General features: G+C 45.7%; 1 protein-coding gene across 5 annotated transcripts in view; it reads right to left on the bottom strand.

Annotated features, from left to right (window-relative positions):
• Positions 1–19,533, bottom strand: part of LOC113620006 (TLE family member 1, transcriptional corepressor) — an 89,309-nt gene continuing 69,776 nt past the window's right edge. For all 5 annotated transcript variants that reach the window (XM_027105627.1, XM_027105622.1, XM_027105624.1 and 2 more), the window contains 6 exons: positions 8,815–9,064; positions 6,605–6,852; positions 3,305–3,452; positions 1,779–1,929; positions 735–811; positions 1–589 (listed from right to left, as the gene is read on the bottom strand). In XM_027105627.1, coding sequence (XP_026961428.1) covers positions 482–589; positions 735–811; positions 1,779–1,929; positions 3,305–3,452; positions 6,605–6,852; positions 8,815–9,064 — 982 coding nt within the window. In that variant the 3' untranslated portion in view covers positions 1–481. The remainder of the gene's footprint in view (positions 590–734; positions 812–1,778; positions 1,930–3,304; positions 3,453–6,604; positions 6,853–8,814; positions 9,065–19,533) is intronic.

Genomic DNA, 19,533 nt, shown 5'->3' with positions numbered 1-19,533 from the left:
TTATTGGTACTAAAGCCTTTACTGTAATAAACCAAATATATTTACAATTTATACAAATGTTTAACCTTCAACAAAAATACAAAAAAACATTTCACAAGATGCAAAACGAGGAAACAAGTTCATTGGAGACACCACGGCTCTACCACGGACAGACAGGAGGGGAACGGCAAGGAACAGAAAGGTAATCTCGGCAGATCTCACAGAAAGAAAAGGATGGACTCTGCCCAGGTCAGCGGGCTCCATTCCTCAAGCCCACAACCCTCACCCCTCTGTCCACTTTGCCTCGGTGCTCCATTTGGTCTAGGTAGGTAGGTGACCTTCTGTTGATGTGCTCACTGCCTCCTCTTTGTAGACGCAAAGTAGTTTTGTGTCAAGGTTTGGAAACAGGTTTTTGTGTTTTTAAAGTTATAACTTTTCTATTTCTACAAATTCAAAACATTTTGGCCCAATTCAACTATAAACGTTAAACCACATAATGTTTTCAGTAGATGACTTCATAGACTGTAGCTTTCTTGTCCCCTGAGCCAGTGACTATGTACTTATCATCCACAGAGATGTCACAGCTGAGCACGGATGAGGACTCTTTGGACTGGAAGAGAAAACAATGGACATGTGTTTAATGTGGAACAGAGATGCTCAGGGCCCTGCTCCCAACAAGGCACCTTCACTGCTGGCGTCATCAGCAATGCTGTGGTCCAACTGTCTGTCATTCTATGTAAGGAGCACGGACTTACCTGGAATATGCTAGCTCCATAGGGTGTCCGCCAAGCATTGAGGAGGTTATCTTTTCCAGTACTCACAAACCATTTACCTAGAATTAGCAAAGGAACATGTGGTTGTGGCTTAACTAGATTAGAATTCCTGCTATACTATTAGCTACTTGGGCTTAATCAAACTCAGAGCATTTTTAATCATGAACTATCATGTCCAAGGGGTTGGGCCATGACATGAATAGACACAGCAGGTTTTAAATCTGGGCTCCACTGTGAACCATCCGTGATCTTGGGTTTAATCAAAGCGGTGGCAGGAACCATGTCAGTCCCGTTAGCCACCGGATACATGACAGGTAGCTTCACACGGAGCATGCAGTGGGTCCTCGAATAGTCAGTCAATGAAGTTGTCTTCTGTTAGCTTCTTTATGATAAAATGGGACTAGGAAGGATTAAATGACGAATCTAAGTTAAATGGCAGACAGCACATATGGCACATAGGATGGTCAATATGTGATAGCTATTCATCCATCCATCTGTCCATCCGTCCATCCATCCATCCATCCGTCCATCCATCTGTCCATCCATCCATCCATCCATCTTGTGAATAAATATTTGACCCCCCATGAACTTCTTCCCTCATTATCCTCACTGCAGAGTGTAACGGTCTGGGTGCAGCTAAGTGTTCCCTTCTCTGCCCATGGGCTGCTCATCCCGGTCAGTTCATAGCAACCTCCTCTGCTCCTGCCTCATTTTTCTATAAACTCCCACCAACCCCTCTCAGAGGGGTTGCCTCCACCCACACCCCTGACACTCCCCGCTGAAAACAAACATGTGTCAGAACTTCGTATTAGGCAATTCTATCACCTGCTGACTTTTCCCAACTCAGGGAAACGGACAAAAACAGACATCCCTATGCTCTGAGGGACATTTTAAGACAACAGAATTACTGCATCCAGATGTTCAGAGAACAATATTTTTTTCCAGATATCATCTCCACTATATTTTTTAGAAGCATTTTCCATTTAGGCCATCAACATTTCCCGGTTTCCTTTCAGTTGAACTCACCACAATAAGCAAATTTCAGGGAGAGCACACAGCTCTCGTGGAGATGCAGCTGGTACTTGTCAGGTTTGTTCACGTGGAGAACTTCCACGTTGCTGCTCTCCATGCCCACGGCCAGCCACTCCCCAGTTGGGCAATAACCAAGGGAGAATATCTACAAGAAGCAGAAGAGGCTCACTGAGCATTCTGCCCAGTAGACTTAGGAAGTGAACAGACAACAAGAAAAGGGGAAAAACTAGCAAGAACAGGAGGAGGTAATAAGCAAAGGCAAAGTCTACAGGACAACCATGCCAACCCAGATAAGTCAAGTGTTAAAGGCCTTTATGAAACAATTGGAAAAAAATAAAAACAACTGCAACACTTATGTCATGGGGGATAAAATCAAGAAATTATTCTTAATAATAACTGTACTCTGTGTGTTGTTTGAAAGGGTTCCTTATCTTTTACAGATACTAACTGAAATACTTACGGATGAAATGATATAACGTCTGGGATTTACTTAAAAATAATCCAGTGTTTGGGGGCAGGGATGACAGATGAGACAAGACTGGTCATGTGTTAGTAACTGCTGAAGCTGGGTGATGGGCATATGTGGTTTATCATATAATTCTCTGTACTTTCATATATGCTTGAACATTCTCTGTTCTCATAAATTGAATATATTTGAAATTTTCCATAAGAAGTTTTAAAAAAGGGCAGACCAAAAATAGGATCCTACCCATAATGGGAACAGGACTGGAAGGGAACAGGGAAGCCTATAAGAAACTCAACAAAATTTTGACAGGGACATGAAATTTAGTTGCACGTATAGTTGTTTTCCATTTCTGTCCTATTTTTCTGACTGGAATTATTAAAGAAAAAAAAGTAAGTAAATAAGTCACAATAAAAAGAACAATTCCACCATCAACAGAAAACACTTAAAATGGCATGCACTATCTTTCCCCAAACAGGCCTAGATTCAGACACTTGACATCTAAATAAGCTCCACAGTCCACAAAGTTGCCATTTTTATATCATTTCAAAACTCCATAAATCGAGTCAGCCATGAGTCCAGTGTCTGAGGGATGAGTAACAAAATGGGCATCCACTGAGATACTGCTGGATTTTTTAAGCTCCCCGATTTAAGCAAAATGAATCAACTTGCAGAGCTGTTATGATTTTTCTCTACTCCTTGTGATATCCCTGCATATTTCTCAAGGTCTATTTATATGTGAATAAAATCATTTCTCATCCCCACATTAGATGGACAACAGATCAGACCCTGTATGTTCTTCATGGCACAAATTCCTGAAACAACTCATATACAAGTAAAACAACTAACACATCTTAACCTACAGCATTTTAAAAACCAGTCTAAGTGTTTCAGGGTAATTTGTGTGTGTGTGTGTGTGTGTTTGTATCTCAAATTAAAGCCAGGTCTGTTTGTCTAGCTACTACTCTTGGGGGTGGGAGGGAGCGGGGGAGGTATGGGGAGGGCGTGCACCACACACAGAGCACCGCGTGGGTTCCGGGGAGGGACAAGCCTGCACCTGGGAGGTGAAGTCGTGCTGCTGCAGCTGCCGCCCTTCACGCAGGTCCCAGGACCGGACCGTGTTGTCCAAGCCGCCCGTCCAGAGCTTGGTGCCGTCGTTAGAAATGTCAATACAGCTGGCCCCGTCTGTGTGGCCCTGGAATTGCCTGATAAAACAAACCAGATTGAATAATGATTTCCTGCCAGAGCTCAAGGTAAACACTGTTGTGTTGTTAGTTTTGGACTCGCTGTGCGTGTGTCACCTCCTCGGTGTCTGCTGATGTGCAAGATCAAACCAACCTTCCCCCCGAGGAGGAGAGGAAACGGCACCTGCAGACTTTCTTTTCCTTTTTTCATGATCCAAGTGCTGAAGAAATGGAATGCCGTTTTAGGTCACCACACAGGAGAAGTTAAATACGCTCCTATAGCTATTCTCACAAATCTGTCTGGAAGGTAAAATTCCTCCTAGGTCTGGAAAAGTGTTTTAAGTGTGAAAGTGGGGAAAAAAAGACAAACACACAAAATCCCAAGTGTATTCCTTAAAGAAAGAAGCAGGCTTGGCCTATAACTGTGCAGGCCTGAATCACCACATCACCAGCCCAGGGCCGAGGAGCACTCCCATTTTCATGAGTAACACCGCAATGCCCTTCGTGCCAACAAAGCATGAGCTCATGTATTTACTCAACCTCACGTTTTCTATTCGAAAGAGCCCCACGTTAGGAAATCTGGACTCCTGGAGACAAAGGGGCATGCCGGCCTCCTGACTCAGAGGTGTGGGGCAGAGACAGAGCTGATTGCTGACTGACCCCTGGGCACGGTCCTGCCCTCAAATCTGAGCACAAGGCTGTTGTTCTCTTAAAGGGGAACCTCGTGCCTCAGTCAAAAACCACCACCAAAGAACAGACTTGTGGTTGCCAAGGGTGGGGGGCTGGGAGGGATGGACTGGGAGTTTGGGGTTAGCAGATGCAAACTATTACATTTAGAATGGATAAACAACAAGGTCCTACTGTCTAGCACAGGGAACTCTATCCAAACTCCTGGGATAAACCATAATGGAAAAGAATATAAAAAAAAAGAATGTGCCACTTGGCTGTACGGCAGAAACTAGCACAACACTGTAAATCAACTATACTTCAAAAAACAAACAAACAAAACAACAAAGAACCACTACCAAGGACAACGAGCCGACAGGGATTTGCTGAGTGCGATGCTCTGCCAGGCCCCAGGCAGGGCTTGCCGAGGGGAGGTTGACGTAAGCCACCACGGGGCTGGTGGCATGGGGGTCGTGGACCTGCTTTTGCAGGCCAAGAGGGAGCTGGCAGAGGAGTGACTGGAACAGGTGAGAAGTGTTCCGAGGTCCGATCAGGATGGTGAACCAGGCAGAATCCATAAGAGAACTGCTTGGAAATTTCAATGCCCGGAGAAAAGTTTCCACCGCCTCTCCTTCCTATTACCTTAGTATTCCTGCAGAGCTCCCAACTTTAAAGCTGACCTTGGAATTTAAAGGGCATGGAGGAAAAGACAAGAGCACCACTGTTGCCCTGAATTCTGAAACAAGATGTGAACCATCACTCCAAAAATCTCTTCCCTGAAAACTACTCAGAGCTTCCATCCTGGTCCTCTCCCCCATGCACCCCAACTCTCTGCCTCAAACGTCCCAGCCTGCACCCAAGGCTTTCCCGCTGGTCTGGAGCAGTCCTGCCCCACATTTCCAAAGTGCTGCTTTTCTGTCCTCAAACAGCTCGTGAAACCCAGGGACCTCCTCTTCATTTCATCCTCTGAATTTTTTTTTTACCTCTGAAACTCATGAAATACTTTGACTTCTTGAAAACAACTGTGTTTCTCTGCTGACCTAAGCTCTTCGTGGGTGTCCCTCGATCCCTCCGTCCACTTATCTCAGCGCTACCCTCAGGTCAGGCTCCTAGAACGCAGATCCTAGGGCTGTTCAGAACGTGCTGGGTCACAGCAGATACAAAGATATTCAGGAGACTCTGTACTGCCCTGTCACACAGAGTGGCCGCTAGCCACGTGTGGCCTGTCCAAACTGAGAGAGGGAGAGATGTGTGAAGCAGGCCAACGTATCCAACAGGTACTTACTCCCTGGGGGCCGGCACAGAGCAGGGGCCCAGAACATACAAGAGGGCAGAGTGCCTGGGCCCCATTACAGCTCCTCCACGATAACATCAGGATAACAGCAGTGCAGAAGCGACAAGGATTAAAGAGATGAATATTTGAAAAGCACTTCGAATGAATATTTTGGGAGAGCTATTTATTAAGTTTAAAAAAGAAAAAAGCAGAAAGAAAAGAAAAAACAGCCGACACTTGCTAGGCTGAAAGTTTGAAGGGGCTGTTGGCTTGGCTCCGTTTGTTCACTTTGCTCATTCTGAGCTGCCCGGAGAGTGACAAGAAAAATAACCACACTGTCACCGACACACAGGGACAGAGCCTGGTTCGGTGACACTTAGTGGATTTCTACAGAAACGGTTGAAGAAAGAGTGAGCTGCTATAATCAACTCCACAGCCCGTCCCTTCCCTCCAGCTCTGGGCCCAGAAGCACGGGAGGAGCCCTGCTAAATAACATCCAAGTCTAAAAAGGCACCATGAACAGTGTTCCTGAGCGAAGATGAACTGTGACACGAAAGGGCGAAACACAGGCCCGTTCTGCCGTAGATGTTTAACTAGCTCTTCCTTTTCTAAAGACTTTTCTCTAACATCCCTGACGTGAGCACCGACTCAGCCAGAGGGAGTGAGCTGGCCAGAGCCGAGGAGGGACACAAAGCTGGCAGATTCCAAGCAGCTGGGCTCCTTCCTGGGTGGAATGACCCCTGGACAGAGCTTATTTAGTTATTGAGAAACACAGCTACTTTAAAACCATTCTGTGGGTGAAATTCGTGGAATCTCTTCTAATGTCCTTTTGTTGATTTTCTGTCATCCTTTATCAGCTGGCTCCTGTGCGCACATACGAGGTTCTAGGCAAAGCCAAAAACATCTAGTATTGAGGACCTTTTGTACCTCCATCTAATCCATGGTATGCTGCCCCTTGGCAAAAGCCAGGAGTGTTTTTTAAACAAATCTGGCATGTGTATGTGGCTGAAGAACGGGAACATTAGGGAGGTAAATATAAAGCCTGGGTGACACCCAAGTGTGGCCACAAGACCGTAAGCCCTCTGAGGGCGGTGATACGGTACTGACACCCAGATCCAAGCCTGGCACGTGTGGGCTGAGCCTGGGGGCCGGCAGAGAAGCAGGGGTAATAGGGGGCCTTTTGACCCAGGTACTCAAGCAGGGAAGCCCCACTCAGGAAACCACCCCTGCTCACCTCACCAGCGTCTGGTTGTGCAGGTCCCACACGGCGATGTTGCCGTCGCTGCAGCATGAGAAGCAGACCTTGGAGTCGGGGCTGATGGCCAAGGCGTAGCAGGCGGGGGCCGAGGACGTCAGCTCTGCCTTGATGCGCGGGGTGGGAGCCGCCAGGTCCCAAATGGACAGGGTACTGGCTTCCCCTCCCACTATGAGAGTGCAGCCATCAGGGAGCAATTTGCAGGAACGGATGTAGTTATCCCTGTTCTGTGAAATAAACATAATTCAATTGTTATAATGCATGACCAAGCAGTAACAATGCCATGTTCTCTAACTGCTGTCTCCGTTGTTGACTTAAAAAGTGGTATTTCGGGGACACTACCAAAGCAAGCGTTCTGTAGTAAAGATCAGCATCTGATGGCCCCTGGCTCCTTTGAAGTCGTAAACAAAGCAAACTCACAGGATTGCTCGGCATGTGTGAAGGCTTAGATATAACTGCCGCCGAAGCCCAATTTCCTGCTGAGTAGACGCAACTGAGATGATCAGTGGATGTAAGGTAAGGGTACATGTACTTCTTTACAAAGAAACCACTTTTCACAGCTAGTTTATAAATCTTTGACCTCATCAGCCTCCGTTACTTACTATTTGGAAACTGCAGACATACTACCTATGCTTTGGTTTTCATTACTCTTAAGTTTCTGCCTAAGGCTTGTACTGTGTCTTTATTAGCCAAATGGATCCTTGTCTGAGACTTGAACACAGCTGCTTTCTCAAGTTGTAACATGGCTGCTGTGATATTTAAGCCTCTCAACCCAAAGGCCAAAAAAATGAATAAAAGAAGGCATCTGGGCTTCCCTGGTGGCGCAGTGGTTGAGAGTCCGCCTGCCGATGCAGGGCACGGGTTCGTGCCCCGGTCCGGGAAGATCCCACATGCCGCAGAGCGGCTGGGCCCGTGAGCCATGGCTGCTGAGCCTGCGCGTCCGGAGCCTGTGCTCCGCAACGGGAGAGGCCACAACAGTGAGAGGCCTGCGTATGGCAAAAAAAAAAAAAAAAAGACGGCATCTCTCCATCAAAACCAACACATTAGAAAAGGGAGGTGGGACCTAAAATGACCCCCACCCTCCCCAACAAAGAAATAACTGCTATCCTTTGACCCAAACAGATACAGTCAGAGTCTTTAGTATGCTTTAACCATGGCCTATTGTTCAAAGATTAGAGAAACTTTAAGCAATGTAATTTCAAAAAGATGATGAGTGTTACAAAACTCTCCTACCATTGGGCTGCCAAAAAGCTTGCTTGGGTTTTTCCGTAAGATGTTCAAGTATGTTTCCCTATGTTTAACTTTCATTAATGGATATATTTTTAAGTTATTTGATTGCAAAAAAAAAAAAAAAAACCCAAGAACTAGCCCAAAGAGGCTTTTTGTCTCAAAAACACAGTCAGTCTTCGTTTTGGAAACACCCTCTCAGGAATCCTTGCCACTTGCCAGGGGGGCAGCAGGTAAAGTGTACCATATGCCGAAGCAAAGTGCAGGCAGACACCCTACAGGGGCAGGGCGGCCTATAGTCCACTTCAGGCCAATGGTACGTGGTGTGTAAATCCTGTGGCTACTGTGTAGAGAACATGTCCTGATGTATTCTGTGATCCTGAAAAACGCAACCCGGTATTGGCTGGGGGGAGGCGGGGAAGCATTCCCACCACCCCCGTCCTGCTGAAGGCTGCCCTGATTTCTTGCAGTGCGATCTAGTAACTCGTTCGTAAAGTTAAGGTCATAAAACTCAGCCAGGTCTCCCTGAAAACACAGACCCTGTTCAGAATGGTTTTATGCCACGTTATCAAATGTTTACTCTTCAATATTTATCCAAAGGCTGTAGGGAAATTAAAAGTCGAGGGGAGTGCAGGGCTCAGAGTCCAGGCCTAGCTGCACTCCATCCATTAAACGGGAAACCCCCTTCTGAATACACATTCAAACAAGAACCGCTTCTGTAAACTACTGTTAAAATATGTTTTAAGAGAAATCCATCAACTCTGGGATTTAACCACTGAAACAGCAACAAATGAAACCTTCACGCTGAGGGGAGAGAGCGGGGAGAGCTAAATAGCTAACACAGGAAACAGAATGGGCTTCCATTTCCTCATAATGGGAATAAAACCCAGGCCCCGACAGCGATTTCCTTACTGAGTCTCCAGGAGGAAATTACCCTTGTGCACCAGCTCCTTCTCACTCACCAGACAGTCGAGCTGAGAGACGGGGCTCTTGTTGCCGGGGTGGCTGATGTCCCAGACCTTGACGCAGCCCTTGCCGCCCGTGTACACGTGTCGCGTGGGGTTGCTGATGGTCACCGCACACACCACCTCCCCGTGGTTCAGGGTGTTGATCTGGCGAGCGTGGCGGGGGATGCCGGGGCCAATGAGGGCGTCCGGGGGGAAGGGGACAGGCTGCATCTGACCGTCCGCAGTAACGTGGAAGGAGTATGCGCTTTTGGGGAGGGGATGGTTAGGGAGAAGAGAGAAGAACGGGAGAGGAGACAGAAAAAACATTTATCATAAAGCAATTAGTCCTTACCACAGCACGCTTCTATGAGAAAGACAGAGCAAAGATTCTTGCCACGACTTCCTTTTGAAATCAGTATAAGTTGAAGTGTTTACTGATGAAACAAAGGAAATAAATAACAGCCAAAGTCCAGGGTGTTAAAAAAGATATATATTAAATGCTTTTTAAAAAACGTTTTTAAGATTTTTAAACTGTGCTCTTCATTCCGTAAGGCATTCCTTCAAATCCTGTTAAAAAACATTACATGTGCTTCCAAATTAACATAAAATACTTCCTTCTTGTACCCTGTATAATTGTATGATTCCTTAGTATAATTTAAAATGATTATTTCTGATGCTTAAGATGAAGCCCTTGAGAGCTCATAATGATTACACACGGTAAACCACGTATTTCAACATCAACAAACAAAAACAGCTTTCTAAACGTACCAGTTTAAGGCTTGGACTTAAACTCTCTTTTGCATAATTAACAGAAAATAATAAAGAGATTCTCTTACATCAAATGGCTTTGTGACAAGACTTCAAGTTTCCTCCTCAACAACCTCCCTGTCTCCTTTGGCCACAAAGCCCAGTTTTATCGAAGGCAGCAAAGCTTTCAACTAAAAGACTACTCTTCCCAGTGTTGCTCTAGCCAGGTATGCCCACGTGCTGACCGACGAGATGTAGGCAGAAGGTGCTGGGCGGCACTTAGTTCATAACTTGAAAGAAAGGGGACCCTGAGGGACATGGAAACTACCTGTACTTTCCATTCTATTTTGCTGTGAACCTAAAATTGTTCTAAAAAATAAGTTTATTAATTTAAAAAGAGGGGCTTCCCTGGTGGCGCAGTGGTTGAGAGTCCGCCTGCCGATGCAGGGGACACGGGTTTGTGCCCCGGTCTGGGAAGATCCCACATGCCACGGAGCGGCTGCGCGTCCGGAGCCTGTGCTCCGCAACGGAAGAGGACACAACAGTGAGAGGTCCGCGTACCGGGGGGGAAAAAAAAAAAAATTAAAAAAAAGAAAAGAAAAAGAATTTAAAAAGAGGGAGGGGAGAGTGCCTTCCTTCTTCTCTTCCTCCTTCTTGCTACCTGAACTATGAGCAAGATGACTGGAGCTCCAGCAGCATTTCTGGGCCACAAGGTGACTCTGAAGATGGAACTCAATTGCTGAGGGGGACAGAACAGAAAGATAGAATGCAGAGGTCCTGGTGACACTGTGAGACCTGGGGCTGTATCACTGGGGCTGTGATACCTGCCCTGGGCTACTGACAGCCAGTATCTTTTATGGGAGAGAGAAATAAACTTCTATTTTACTTAAGCTATTATTTTCTTCCCTGTTAAATACAAACAAACCTAATCCTACTGCACACTTCTGTTTCTACACTAAAATCTTAAAGCATATTATTTCTCTAACAATCTAATTATTTAAACTCCAAGCATTCATATACTACAAATACTAGAAAGCACGCACAAAGAAAAGACCCTGTAGAGGATGGAAGATATAGGAGTGCTAACGTTTTATTTCCCACCCACATCTGAACTAGGCACTTTGAAGACCACTGCTTCCACTTTCTTCTTATCCAAAGCATCACTCGGTGATCTAGAAGTTCAACATTAAAGCTTTTCTATAGGTCTGCATACATAAACAATAAATGAAGTACGTAGGGCTTCCTCCCTCCCATAACCTTCTGGAATAAGTCTGGGCCCTTTCTGGAATTTATCATTGGCACCTTGCAGTCCCTTTACAGATCCTAAAGACCTTGGGCATTAATACAGAACTTAAATTTTCATTTTAATGCTAACTCAAATTTTGAAAAATAACTAAGCATGCACAAAACTTAAAATTGATAGAAGACATCAGGTTTCTACCTGCCTGCACATAAAACCACATACTTCCTTAGCTTGAAAATAAAATACATGCTGTTATTTTCCTTCTATAAAAACAAAATATCGGGCTTCCCTGGTGGCACAGTGGTTGAGAGTCTGCCTGCCAATGCAGGGGACACAGGTTCGAGCCCTGGTCTGGGAAGATCCCGCATGCCGCAGAGCAACTAGGCCCGTGAGCCACAACTACTGAGCCTGCACATCTGAAGCTTGTGCTCCGCAACAGGAGAGGCCGCGACAGTGAGAGGCCTGCGCACCGCGATGAAGAGTGGCCCCCGCCCGCCACAACTAAAGAAAGCCCACGCACAGAAACGAAGACCCAACACAGCCAAAAATAAATAAATAAATAAAATCTAAAAAACAAAACAAAATATCAAATATATGAAAAGATTTTTAAAAGAACTTCCCCTTCTCCCTGACCAAAGGACACAATTTTAGATACGTTATCTCCTGGCAAACTGGTTCCAGTAACTAATCTTATACAGCTATTTGGCCCAAATCCTTAACACTACTCTTAATTTGAATGACTGAGTACACATAATGGGAACCACAAAGAATGTCCTAGAAAATAAGTATGCATATAAAACAACTACAGCTCAAAGCCCTTATGTCAAGGGTTTGGTTTAGTACCAAACCACTAAATCTCCTATTTTTTCATACTGAAGTATATTTGATGTACAACATTATATAAGTAAGAGGCGTATAATACAGTGATTCACAACTTTTAAAGGTTGTGAGTTTATAGTTACTATAAAATAATACTCATTATTATTTTATAATAAAATATATTTTATAATTATAAAATATAATATACTCATAAAATAATACCATTTATAGTTATTATAAAATATTGGCTATATTCCTTGTGTTGTACAATATATCCTTGCAGATCATTTTATACATAATCGTTTGTAACTCTTAATCCCCTACCCCTACTTATCCCTCTCCCTCTTCCCTCTCCCCACTGGTAACCACTAGTTTGTTCTCTACGTCGGTGAGTCTGTTTCTTTTTCGTTATTATATCTCCTATTTTTAGCTCACAGTATCCTTTAGCGTCCTTAGTAATGTATCAAGCCCACATGATATTTCAATACATGCACATTACACTTAATTGAACCTATGCCATTTATTATAGGATATTTGGAGTTGGAATCAAATAGCATTGTATTATTGCCCTTGAAGATGAGACCACAAGAACTGGGGTTTAAGTCTATTTACATTCTAAATTATGTGACCCAGATACCAGGCACCACGACCTGGGTCTGAAAATAACAAATGAATGGTGGTAAACGTGGGGAGAGAACTTGCCTCTTAAAGCCTTCTGTGCTGTGAGGAAAATGGCAGATGTGAAGGTTAGTTTTTCTGTTCGCCATGAATCAAGGTGGGTACCTCTAGGTGGGCAGTTTCCATCAGGTACCCTTTTAGCAATTCCTGATTTTTAGGGGAAGGAAATTTTATCTCCCTTCAACTGGAACTCTGCTTATTATAGAGTTAAATGTTCCAGATTAAAATAGATGCACAAAGTACAGAGAGCTGTATGCTTGTCTCTGGAAGATACCCACCTCTCCCCTAGGTGTCCTCTTCTTTAAACCGCACAGGAGGTCTGTGATCATCACACTTAGGCAGTTTAAAATTGATTCACAGTGCAGCGAACTGCTGCCAGAAGCTGTGAACATGCGTCTGTCCCAGGGGAAACCCATATGGCTGTTAATACATCAGTCAGAGGGGGCCTCGGAGGAAGCTGGCGCTGTCTGCTGTGCTGGAGGGCCTAATCGAATGAACAAACCCCAGTGAGGCACAGGGCGGGTGTGGCTCACAGAGGGACCCACAGGAAGGAAAAACCAGGGGAGCAAACAAGACAGCTTGGAATCTGTTATTCACTTCCGGGAAGCACACACACATCTTTGAGAAAGTCCACATTGATGGCGCATCGTGACAACGTTCAAGAGATCCCAGAAGGAAACTTACCCTCTTTACTGACTGAGGAACTAGGGAAAGTAAGATCAACCAGGAGGGCGCATTTATAAACGGATAGTGTACATTTATAACTATCTCTCAAGCCTGAATTCAGAAAGAGACCAGCCACAAAAGGATGCATATGGTACAACTGCATTTACAGAAGTTCAGACCCAGGCAGGATTCACCTCTGGTATAAGAAGTTGGGGTGGTGGTTCCCCTAGAGACTGGAAGGGGCATGGGAAGGGGTTTTTCAGGTGCTCTTGGTGCAGTCACTGGGCTATACACACATGATGTGTACATTTTTTTTCTATATGTATACCTCAATTTTAAAAACTTGAATTTATTTGTTTATTCAAGAAAAAGGTGAGAGGAGGCTCCCGACCGATGAACACAGTAGGCTGGGTCCACAGCCAGGATAAGAGCCCAGACTCTGGATTCAAAGGGACCTGGGATGCGGGGGCCCCCGGCTCGAGGTCTCACTGACCGTGGTTTTCCAAACAGGCCTAACTACCTGAGCCCTGTAATGTGTCCATTTTCTGATCAACAAGATAGAAATAATAATACAATGTTGGGGTCGCAGGGGTTGTTGTAAGGAAAAAAAAGAGAGAAAACAGCTGCAAAAGTGCAAAACCCTTAACCGTGCTCGACACCTGCAGGGGCCTTCGGGAAATGACAGCATCGATATTAAACACCCGTGACTTAAAAAGAGGAAAGTGAGGCTATGTTGAATCCAGGGCTCTTATCTCAAACAGGGGACAAGTGTGAGGGCCAGGAATGCGGAAAGGGAGGAAGGCGTGGGGTGGGAGCCAGGAAAGCACAGGGCGATGGTGAGGCCAGGAAAACCGGGAAATTCATAAATCCTAAAAGGCGAGGTGGGGAGACAGCACCGGGCAGAGAGGAGCGGAGGACGTTTCGAGAGAGAATGGTGGCAAACTGTGGGGCAGAAAGAAGGAGCCCCTGGGGCCCTGCTTAGGGGCCACCCACCCACATCCCAGAGCCTCAGAGAATTGAGTCCCCCTGCTGTTTGAATCAAGCGCCTGCAGATCAGGATCTGATTCGGAAATGTGGTGGCAGAACTGAACAGAATAAAGCCCGCTGGACCTCACAGATTTAAAAACGGAATGAAATCAAACTCATTCAAACTCTTCAGTCACTGGGCACACGGCAGAGGTACAGGCACTCAGAGTCCCCACAGGTGCTACAAACTGGGAAACAGGACTGCGTTCTGGGGAAGCACATTGTCTTTCCCTAGCTGACTGGCTCCTGTTAATAAAACTACGCTGTGTTCCGTGGGCAAAGGAAAACAGGTGTTAGACTTGTTGGTTTGCTGGAAGTAGAGAGGAACGGCAGTGGCCGGATCCAGCGAACAGGGATGAAGAACCACGGACCCCAGAGGTAAAGGCTGCGGCCAAGACCCCGCTGCCTGTGAACCTGGCCCTGTTCAGAGGGAATCTGTTGCTGTATTAACAGGTATCAAAAAGAATCTGATCATGTCAAAACCTCCACTGGCTCTTCCGGCTCTACGGCTCACCGAGCCCTTCACGATTGAGTGTCGATGAGTCTCAGTTCATACGACCGCCTTGTATCCTAAATTCCCAGCCGCACGGAACAACGGGCCAGTCCCCTAAAATATCGCATGCTGTCACGTCATGCACAAACTGTTCCCTCCTGCCTAGAATAGCACGGCGTCCCCCTAAGCGCACATCACTTCCCCCTCCCTCGGCCTGCCTCAACTCCCCAGGTGTCGTGAGTCCTTCCCCAGGACCCTGGCTCATCCTATAAATCGGTATCACGCTGAGAACTACAGCCCACGTTTACATGTGTCTGTCTCATGCCCGAGTCCTCTGGGATGACTTCGCCAACGAGCATACAGCTGGCACTCAGTAAACGAATCCGAAAGCCCCGAGTCATTTACTGCTCCCTAATCACTTATAAATCGAGGCATGAAAGGTTGCTCCAGCAACCTTCCATTTGTAAGCTGCCAGGTTGCTCCTTGTAGCTTACTCTCGTGTAGCTACGGAAAGTAAGCTACAAGAAGGTGGGGAGTCTCTAACCACCTGGGCTCTGCCAGGCAACTCTCCCAAGGAACTCCTAGTCGTCGTACCAAATGTGGCTCAGAGGTGGTACCAACTTTCCCAAGGGGGGAAGGCAGTCCCTAGAGATGAAGAGCTGATGAAGAGCAAAACAAAAGGCAACGAGAGCAACAGTAACAGTGAAATCCACAGCCCACCCCATCAGTAGAAGCCGGTGGGTGTGGAACCCCTCAGATACCAGCTGCAGCAGAAGTTGCCATGGGTCATGAGTCTAGGTGCTGAAGAGCATGCAGTGAAGTTCAGGAAGTGAGGGGACCCAGGTCAGAGTTTCAGTTTAGTCACTAATAAGATGTGGGGACCACACGGAACTTATCTGGGCCTCATTTCCCTGTTTTTACAACGTGCCCTGACAAAACTTACCCTACCAACGTGACTGCTGAGGTGTGGGGGAAATGAAAGCACGTAGGAAAGTACGAAGCACAATACAGATTCAGCCTTTGGTTCCCACGTCACAGAAGGCAGCTCGCTGTCCCTTATTATTTACAGCAGGGAAGAGGCACAGGGGAGCTGAACAGGCCCAACTCAGCTCGTAAGCAGGAGAGGTCAGCCAACCACAGAAGTGGGGCTCTAACCTTTACCTTAGCTTCCACATCAGCACTACCTTAGACACTCTCGACTCAAGAGGGCTCATGGGGCCCATCAGGAGGGAGACGCCTACCCTACACAAAAGGAGAACACCAGGCATGTCAGCGTCACTGATGTGCTTCATTATGGAGCCCTGGGCACAGAAGGCTCTGAGGGCTGAGAGCTGGGGCATTTGGCTCATTCTAAGACAGATGAGAATAATGTTAACTTATGACTTTGGAGGATGCTCTCTGCCTGAAGAACTAGTATAGGGAAGGTGGAGGCTGGGGATGCTGTGATGTGGGGTGATAAGAAAACCAGAGCCAGGTTTCCCTGGTGGTGCAGTGGTTGAGAGTCCGCCTGCCGATGCAGGGGACACAGGTTTGTGCCCCGATCCGGGAAGATCCCACATGCCGCGGAGCGGCTGGGCCAGTGAGCCATGGCTGCTGAGCCTGCGCATCTGGAGCCTGTGCTCCGCAACAGGAGGGACCACAACAGTGAGAGGCCCGCGTACCGCCAAAAAAAAAAAAAAAAAAAAGAAAAAGAAAAGAAAACCAGAGCCATATTATTCTAAGATTTCAGGGACAAAAATGTCCTCAGGTATATAATTCATCTCCTTCTGGTAAAACCTCTTTCTTTGCCAATGTAACAAGCTCTACCTTTAACATTTTTTAGGGTCTGCACACCTAACTCCTAACATCTGTGAAATCCTTTACTTCTTTCACAGGATTTTTCTAGTTTGGCATCCGGGCATCCTCTCAAACATGCAGATCCAGGTGCAATCCCTACCCTATCTGAAGACAGCATTTCTGCGTCAATGGAGGGCTTTAGTAACAATTAAATGACAAGTTGAGGACTTCAAAGCCTTACGATAGAAGACTTTTTCTTTGTTTCCTTATTTAGTTGAATGCACGGCTATCCTCATCTTTTAAAAAAGCAAATGCAGAACTTCTTAAAATGGATAGGAAAAAGAAAATTACTAGATAAAGTAAGGAAGAAGAGATGGCCTAGCTGATATACTAGGAGGTTCTCTGGTCAAAGTCAGCATTTATGATTCTGAGCTCTAGGTCCTACTTCTCCATCAATTAAACATTTCCAAATTGTAAATGTGCTGGGGCAGCAACAGGGCTCCTAGGCAGGACAAAGATACAAACCAAGAGATGCGTGGACGAAAAGTAAGACAAAGATAAGTTTAAAATATACAGCCATTTCAAAGGTCAATTCAAAAATTCCTAGCAAAGGAACCAACCACTGCAGGCAAACAGCAGTATTCGATCAAGAGATAGACAAACCAGGCCTGGTAAGCTGAAAGCTATTTCTGAAGAGGTGAAGAGGGAGAGAGAGGGAAGGGACAGTTGTCCAGCAGCTAAACATAACTCACATCAAAAGGAAGGGCCTCACACCTCAATATAACTCCAAGAAATTAGCTACGCATTCCCAGACCATCAAAAAGTAGAAAAACAAGAGTTAAACTAAAACCCACATGGTGATAATATGGCACAAAATAAGCATGTTACTTTTAGCATTTAATAGACAAAAAATCGGGCTTCCCTGGTGGCGCAGTGGTTGAGAGTCCACCTGCCAATGCAGGGGACGCGGGTTCGTGCCCTGGTCCGGGAGGATCCCACATGCCACAGAGTGGCTGGGCCCGTGAGCCATGGTCACTGAGCCTGCGCGTCCGGAGCCTGTGCTCCGCAATGGGAGAGGCCGCAGCAGTGAGAGGCCCGCGTACCGCAAAAAAAAAAAAAAGACAAAAAATCACCCAAATATCGTGACAAGTATAAAGGGGGCTGAACTAATTTTCAAATCCACGAAATAAACTGAGTGTGGAATCCAGACATGGTCAGCAGAGGGATCAGAGAGGAATGGAGGGCAGAGGGAGGAGGACTGGCCACTGACACATCTTCTCAGCCAGAAGCCCGGACTGGCCCCTATTCACTGCCGCAAATCATGTTTTCCTAAGAAGCACTTTTACCCCAAATGTAGTTCAGATTTTCTCTTCCCTTTAGGCTCCAACTCCAAAAAGGTAGTTTAAAGATTTATTTAAACACTAAACAAGTGGGTGGAAGATTTCTCAATTACGTGTCTAGCATTAAAACACAGGGTAAAGGAACCTGGAACTTAGCTGGAATCTTAAGCCAAACTATTATTAGCGTGAGTTATGACTGACCTCTAGGTGCTACTATAGGAAGCAGGTAGAGCTCAGCCCCTCGAGTATTTATGGAGAGGAAAGCGGTGTCACGGGGCCAGAAAAATGCCTTGAGGGGAGAGAGGCGTGGAGTACAACAAAGATGTCAATCTGTCTAAACTTCAGGTTTCTTTCTTATCAGTGATCTCCACAGAGTTCAGGCAACAAATTTCCTAAAACTAAAAATGAGTTCAAGTTAAGCTGACCAAACAACAGCAATTAAATTTCACCTTGAGGGTTTGGAAACACAGTCAGGGTAAACCGCTTATAAATCAGCATTACACATCTCTAAAATGCAAACTGCACTCTCCCTTGGAAAAGGATGAATCATAGGGTCTTGCGCAATCCTGGGCTCACCGCCCCCCTCCCCCCACCAGTCAACGGGGCAAACATTTGTTTACTGGGTATCTGTGCTTAAGGGGACTTCAGAAGCTTCAGTTCTAGTGGGGAAGAAGCTGACTGAAACATGACCTGGACATAGGATTATAACTCAAGGCCAAAGTGTGGAAAGTGTCACAAGACATTACAAGGTGCCAGAAGAGAGACAGCACATAGGGAAAGGCATCAGCAGAGGCTTCACGAAGGAGGCAGCAGCTGAAGTGGTCTTTGAAGGACAGAAAACATTTCCGCAGGAAGAGGTAGAGGCTAGTGAGAAGGAAAGCTGCCCCAGGTAGAAGGAGGAGGGCTCTTCTCTTCATGGAACAGAGCGTTATCCCATTTGGCCAGAGCACAGGATGCAAAGAACACAGCTCACAAGGCTGGAAAGAAAGGCTGGGGTGATACTACCAGAGGGGCTACATCAGGAGTTTATATGCACCTTTTGAAGATATCTGAGCAAGAAACAGACAAGATCAGATGAATATTTCATTAAGGGAAAAACACACCTACGATCTTAGTGAGGATTTTAACAAATAAGAAGACTGGGTGAAAATGGGAATTAAACAAGGAAGTACCAAAGGCTAAAGTTTAGGTCCAGATGTTAGATAGAATAGGGACAATGCTGGGAGATTGGGATTGACATACATACACTAATATGTATAAAACAGATAACTAATAAGAATCTGCTGTATAAAAAAAATAAAATAAAGTTCAAAAGAAAAAAAAAAAAAAAAAAAAAGAAGAAAAATAGGGACAATGCCTTTAACAAAAAGAAGTTAGGAGAAGTTAGAAGTGGGAGAGAGAAAAAATGTCCAGGTTGGTTGGGAAACCCTACTGAGATCTTAGATCACTCTGACACCAAAACAAGTACAGAACAGTGGCAATGTCATCTTGCTCTACTTGGATAGAAACAATGGAAGGAAGCAGGGCGTTTTGCATATGCTGGTTCCTCCACCTGGAGTCTTTTGCCCTTCCCCTACGCGATTACTGCAGCTCTGAAAACACTCTGAGAATCCTCCCCTGACCCTCCAGATGGGATCAGCCCTTCACAGAATTTCACAAAAACAGTACTCCTCTGTCACAGCTCTTATCTCAATTATAATTACACATTTACTTTTGTGATTCCTTGATTAATGCCACCGCTCCATCACTAGGCTGTGAGCTCCCAATAGGGTCCTCTATGCCTAGTCAGCAGCTTTTGATGAAATCTGTAGAAGAGAGGACAGGAGGGAGGTGACTGACCAGACTGTAGTAGGCAGATGGTGTGGGAACCTGAAATCACATCCCATAACACAGGGCTGAAGCAATGGACATACTCAGACAGAAGAGACCCTTCATGGAGAAACGGT

This window comes from Aethalodelphis obliquidens, unplaced genomic scaffold (assembly GCF_003676395.1).
Source record: "Aethalodelphis obliquidens isolate GAN/ISIS:26980383/991018 unplaced genomic scaffold, ASM367639v1 scaffold7, whole genome shotgun sequence".
NCBI lineage: Eukaryota > Metazoa > Chordata > Mammalia > Artiodactyla > Delphinidae > Aethalodelphis > Aethalodelphis obliquidens.
This window is presented reverse-complemented; position numbering and strand designations above follow the sequence as displayed.